At 40.0% G+C, this 6708-nt stretch overlaps 1 protein-coding gene across 1 annotated transcript in view; it reads left to right on the top strand.

Annotated features, from left to right (window-relative positions):
• The window catches only part of LOC101643967 (cytochrome b5 reductase 4), a 91931-nt gene that overhangs the window by 3612 nt on the left and 81611 nt on the right, over nt 1–6708 (top strand). Inside the window, 1 exon segment of the mRNA XM_045294648.1 lies at nt 6121–6274. Coding sequence (XP_045150583.1) covers nt 6121–6274 — 154 coding nt within the window.

Genomic DNA, 6708 nt, shown 5'->3' with positions numbered 1-6708 from the left:
CAGTTGCCTTGTCCTTGGTCTAAAATCTTTATGAGAGCAGAAAGCCTTCTCATTCCCCGCTGACCAGCTGGTGGTTTCAAACTGCAGACCTTGTGGTTAGTTACCCAAAGTGTAACCAAACCACCATAACCAAGGAACCCACCAGGGCTCCTTGTTATATGGTAAACACTTAGTAAATGTTACTTGCCCGTAGGCATTTATTTGAATCTCCTGGATTCCGGGTAAAGCACATCACCTGGTTCAGTTGGTGCACTCAAGTGTGTTTGCTGTTACTATTTTTGCTGTTCCATTTTTGCTTGCTGTGATGTGACTGCTGTGAGTAAATCAGTATTTATTGAGAACCTGCCATATGGTGACATTGTCATCCTGTTTTAAGGAGTACGTTATCGTAGTTTACACAGACTAATAAACAGGCGACAGTGATAATGCCATAAGTACTGCAGCCGGTGTTATGACCACTTAAGAGTCATAGTCACGTAAGTTATGACCACTTAAGAGCTGGGATCCGAGAAGGCTTCTAGAGGAAATATCTATGTGTGTGTTTGGAAGGTGGGAGGAGGGAGGAAGGAAAGATGATTGATCCAGGCTGAGGGAAAAGCAGTTCTTGAGAGCAATCAAGGAATTAGTACCCATTTGGCTAAATATTATGGAGCAAGAGCTGTAACCTGGAGCTGGTGAGGCAAACTAGGACCAGGTAAGCCACTCAAAGGAATGTAGATATTATAAGGTAATGTAGAGGCCCCTCGGTGGCACAGATGGCTTCTGCTCATTCACTAATTTAAAAGTTGCCTCTGAAGAAAGGCCTGGAAAACTGATTTCATAAAGCTTACATTCAAGAAAATTCTATGGAGTAGTCTCCACTAACACATGGGATTGCCATGAGTCAAAGTTGATTCAGAGCAATGCATTATATTTTATTTTTTTAAGATGAGGTGGGAGATACTACGGAGAGAGGGCCTGTGATTAGATTTTCATTTATAAAAGATTGCTTTACTACCCTCTACATTATGGAATGAAGGGGAAACAGTTTCAACCCCACTTGTCTGTTAGTGTGTCACACTGTGGTGGCTTGTATGTTGCTGTGATGCAGGAAGTTAGGTCACTAGTATTTCAAATGTCAGTAAGGTCACCCAAAGTGAACAGGTTTCAGCGGAGCTTCCAGACTAAGTCCAGTCATCAAATGATTTAGCTCCCTACTTCAGAGGAAGTTGCCGCTGAAAGCCTTATGCATAGCTTCCAAATAGTGTCTAGTGTCAGATACTGAAGGCATAATGCTGGGGTCCTCAAACTATGGCCCGCGGGCCACATGCGGCCTGCCGAAGACATTTATCTGGCCTGCTGGGTGTTTTTGCCGTCCGGCCCTCCAAAGGTCTGAGGGACAGTGAACTGGCCCCGTTTAAAAAGTTTGAGGGCCCCTGGCAGAACATTGCCTGAGATGGTGCTTGAGGAGGGCTCACAAAATGTAACTGAGGAGGATCTGATTTCTCGGAGTGGAGTTGCCTAGGGTGACGTGAGTCAGGTAAAGCCCGTGGGAGTGGAGTCTTTGGGGTCTGCATTTGCTGATGGGACACAACTCATGGTAAGGAGAAGTAGCTGCAAAAATCTAATAACTCTTTTGTCTTGTTTTGTTTTTGTGCTATTATTGTTTTCGAATGTCTATCTAGATAAGATAGGATAAACTATCTTTGGGAGGAAACAATGGGACCAATGGTTCTGGGGACACTGGAGAGGTGGAGGCGGAGGAAGGAAGAGGGGAGCCAATAAACCTAGGGTCAAGGAAACAAGTGATCTAAAATCAATTGCGAGGCGGGTATAGGATGCCTGGTGGGGAGTGATCAAGTGCATTGTAGCCAAGAGGAATTAATGAAAGTCAAATGAAGGCTGACCATGATAGTGGGACAAGAGGAAAGTCAAAGGGAATAGAGGAAAGAACTAGGAGGCAAGGGATATTTATAGAGGTCTAAGTACAGGCATGTACATATGTAAATATATTTATATATAATGATAAGGGAACTAGATCAATGTACATACATTTACATGTTAAGTATTATAGTAGCAGACAGACATTGGGCCTCCACTCAAGTACTCCCTTAATGCAAGAACATTTTGCTCCAATAACCCAGCATTCTGTGATACGCAGCTTCCCAATAGGATCGCTGAAGACAAAATGGGTGCATAAGCAAATGTGGTGAAGAAATCTGATGGTGCCCAGCTATCAAAAGATATAGTGTCTGGGCTCTTAACAGCTTGAAGATAAACAAACGGCCATCTAGCTGAGATGCAATAAAGTCCACTGGGAAGAAGCACACCAACCAGCCTGTGTGATCAAGAGGTGTTGATGGGATCAGGTATCAGGCATCCAAGACCCAGAACAAAAAGAATCATATCATTGTGAATGACGGGGAGTGTGGAGTGGAGACCCAAAGCCCATCTGTAGACAATTGGACATCCCCTCACAGAATGGTCACAAAGAAGAGACAAGCCAGTCAGGGTGCAGTATAGCACCGATGAAACACACAACTTTCCTCTAGTTTAATGCTTCTTGAAGAAAGCAAATGGTCATTAAAACAAGAAAAAAGAAAGAAAAGATCAGGGTGTGTGTCAGAAAAGACTCTAAAACTTGTTCTTAATCGTAAAGTAGCTAAAGCAAATGGAAGAATGGTTGAAGTCAAAGAGCTGAATAGAAAATGTCGATGGGCAGCTTGAGAAGACAAAGTAAACTATTGTAATGAAATGTGGAAAGACCTATAGTTAGAAAACCAAAAGACAAGACCCTGCCCAGCATATCTGAAACTGAAAGAATTCAAGAAAAAATTCAAGCCTTGAGTTACAATATTGAAACATTCTATGAGCAAAATATTGACTTGCAGGAAGCACCAAAAGAAAATGAAAAGAATAAAGAGTCACTGTTCCAAAAAGAACTAGTCAGTATTCTACCATTTCAGAATGTCACATATGAACAAGAACCAGTGGTGCTGAAGGAAGGCATTCAAGCTGCATTGAAAGCATTAGCCTAAAGCAGCCTTCAGGAATTGCTGGAATACCCAGGGAATTATTTCAACAAGCTGATGAAGCACTTTACTCATCTGTGTCAGGAAATTTGGAAGGCAGCAGCTTGTCCAGCTGACTGAAAGAGATCCATAGTTGTACCCATTCCAAAGAGGGTGGCCCAAACTATAGAACAATATAATTGACATCACATGTAAGTAAAATTTTGCTGAAGATCATCCAACAATAGTTGAAGCAGCACATTGACAGGGAGCTGCCCAGGTTCAGGCTGAATTCAGAAGAGGCCGTGCAACAGTGGTTATCATTTCTGATGTCAGATGGATCAAAGCAGAGAATGATCGTGGCTCAAAGCAAAAAGATGTGTACTTACATTTCATTGACTATGCCAAGGCTTTAAATTGTGGATCTTGCCAATGCATAGCCTTGAGAAGAATGGGAATTCTAGAACACTTCATTGTCCTCATGAGGAACATGTACATGTATCAAGAGGTGGTTGTACAAACAGAATAAGGATACTGCATGTTTTAAAACCAGGAAAGATGTGCAACAGGGTTATATCTTAATATACTTCTTCAATCTGTATGCTGAGCAGATCATCAGAGAAGCTGGATTCTGTGAAGAATGTGACATCAGGATTGGAGGAAGGCGTATTAACAACCTGTGATATGCAGATAATACAACCTTGCTTGTTCAAAATGAGCAGGATTTGATGCACTTGCTGATGAAGGTCAAGGATTGCAGTCTTCAGTATGGATTATGACTCAATGTGAAAAAGACCAAAATCTTCACAACTGGATCAATAGGTAGCATGATAAATGGAGAAAAGGTTGAAATTGTCAAGGATTTTGCCTTGCTTGTATCCACAATCAGTGTTCATGGAAACAATTGTCAAAAGATAAAAAGATGTGTTGCATTAGGTCAATCTGCTGCACACGATCTTTTTATAGCATTGATAAGTAAGGATGTTCCTCTGTGGACCTAGTGCACCTAAGCCATGGTATTTTCCGTTGCCTCACATGCATATGAAAGTTGAATATTCAATAAGGAAGACTGAAGGAGATTCAATGTTATTTGAAGTGTGTTGGTGAAGATTAGTGAAAATAACCGTGGACTTCTTGGTATGAGCAGGGTGCGCTTTAGAGGGAAGAATGGCAAAGCTTTGTCTTACCTACTTTGGACATGTCAGGAGGAATCAGTTCTTGGAGAGACATGCTTAGTAAAAGGAACAAGAGGAAGGCCCTCGAGGTGGATCGACATAGTGGCTTCAACAGTGGGCTCAGGCATGGGAGTAGCTGCGAGGGCGGCACAGGACTGGGCTGTGCTTTGTTGTTGTTTGCACATGGTCACTGTGGGTTGCAACTTGATGGCGCACCCAGCAACAACAGCTTCAGTGATGGTGAGAATTAACTATCTGTTGACCAGGCATGGAGATCTGTTGGAGTTTTGAGGGTAAATGAACACTTAAAGGTGTGATTCAGGAAAGATGAATTGTATGCATTCCTTGATTATGCTGGTTTTTTAACTTGTTCTTTTATTGTTGTAAACTAATTGCACACATTTAAACAGTTGTCCTGACCCTGTTGTTGTACAGAAGTCTTAAAAATTTTTCAACTAGATTGTTTTAACTGGTTAGAATGCAAACAATTCCTTTCATGTAAACACTTTGAATATATATATATATAATTCCATTAAATCCTCGAGGCATAGTTCAATAATAATTCCTATTTTAGCCTTTGAGGCCTATCATCACCATCACCACCACACATTTTTAGTTCCAGGCTCTTGAAGAAGTAGGCACCGGCTATAGTTTGCTAACCAGTTGTCTAGCTGCTAACTGAGAAGGTAAAGATTGGAGTCTATGTGGAAGTTCCTTGAAAGAAAAGCCTGGTGCACTTTCTGAATAACAACCTGTCAAGCCCCCTTGGAACAGAGGTTTACATGTGTTCAGAACCTATTCCACTTCAACTGGTTCGGTGTGTTGGTTTTATTATTTTCTATTATTATTAATCTTTGATTTTATCATGTTTTTAGGAAACTGATTATTGTCTTGTGATTTCTTTAAAAACAACTCTTATCATAATCTTATATCATATCATTCTCTTACCATACTCATACATACATCCATTATGCCATGCACATTGGTACATTTGTTTCCATCATCATTTTCAAAACATTTTCTTTCTACTTGAGCCTTGGTATCAGCTGTAATGTTTGCCTGCTAGCCAAAAGGTTGGCAGTTCCAACCCATCAGCTGCTTCACAGGAAAAACATGTGGCAGCGTGCTTCTGTACAGATTTACAGCCTTGCAAACCCCATTGGGCAGTTTCACTCTGTCTCATAGTAGTGCTACGAGTTCAAATCCACTCAGTGACAAATAGATATCCAGAAACTCAACATTAGGCAGTTGTTTATTTTTTTCTTTTATCCAATCTGTTTTGCTGTTTTAAAAAGAATTTCAAAATTGTATCACATTTGAGGTGATAGTTTGCACAGCAAATTAGGTTCATGTTTAACAATTTCTGTACAGATTGTTCCATGGCATTGGTTCACTTTCCACAGCAGGTCCACCTTCTCAGCATTTCCACTCTGTGTCTTCCATTTCCATTAAGCTAGCTTCTCAGCCCCTCCTTACCTTCTCATCTTTGCTTTAGGATAAAATTATATTTCGTGTAACTAATTAGCTAAGGGAGCACAGTATTCACAGTTGATACTATTTATTTCAGGGTGAAAATATAGGGTCTAATAAAGACCAGTAACTTTCCAAAATTCATAGCAAATTAGTGGCAGAGCCAGGACCAGAAGTAGTTGTCTTCCTTCATGGTTCAATTCTCTTCCTGTTACATGTCATAATGATAAGAGGATGTTCATGATGATTATTTGTATGACAGAATAAGTCCTACCTGATGGCCCAGATATTTTAAGTAATGCTTCATTTATATCTCTAATTCTGAAATAATATTAACTACCTCCTAAAGCTTTAGGAGGATTTGTTGAATTAGTCTTGCATTTCATTAGCCTTTTTAATAGAAATAAGAGCCTGAAGATAAGCGGCAGGAAGAAGAGAAAACAAGGGCATTGAAGCCAAACTCAATTCTTCTTTTTCTTTTTTAGGTTCCTTTGAAACAGGGCAGAAGTCTCATGGATTGGATCCGACTGACCAAAAGTGGAAAGGACCTGGCGGGACTGAAAGGAAGGTTAATTGATGTAACTGAAGAGGAACTTCAAAAACATAACCAAAAAAATGATTGTTGGATATGCATAAGAGGTGGGTGGTATTTTTCTTGTGTACTTCAAAAGTTATTGATTGCACTTTAATGCTATGTAACCCCTTGAGTATGGTACTCAGTGATAGAGTTCATAATTACATAACAAACGTATGCTTTGTATTAGGCAGAAAATGTTATAATTCTGACTTTGGACAGTATTTATTCCTTACATAATAATTTAATCTGATTCAAAAAACAATGGATGTCTGAAATGTAAAATTGTTTTTAGCATCCCTGTACTGCATTCTCTTTGGAAGGAAACACATGTTGGTCAATTTAATTCCAAAGTAGCTCATAGCTATCCAGTTTATTTGAGTAACTTTCCAGTGCCTTGCAGCAAAATTTTGTCAGGGGAAAAATTGTTTCTGGAAATCTGGAGTAAGGAGTAAATCAGAACACCCTGCATAAACATTCCTTTCTTTCTTTCTTTTTT

The sequence above is a fragment of the Echinops telfairi genome, unplaced genomic scaffold (genome assembly GCF_000313985.2).
Source record: "Echinops telfairi isolate 266 unplaced genomic scaffold, ASM31398v2 ScPeMD7_3533;HRSCAF=4204_0, whole genome shotgun sequence".
NCBI classification, from domain to species: Eukaryota; Metazoa; Chordata; class Mammalia; order Afrosoricida; family Tenrecidae; genus Echinops; species Echinops telfairi.
This window is presented reverse-complemented; position numbering and strand designations above follow the sequence as displayed.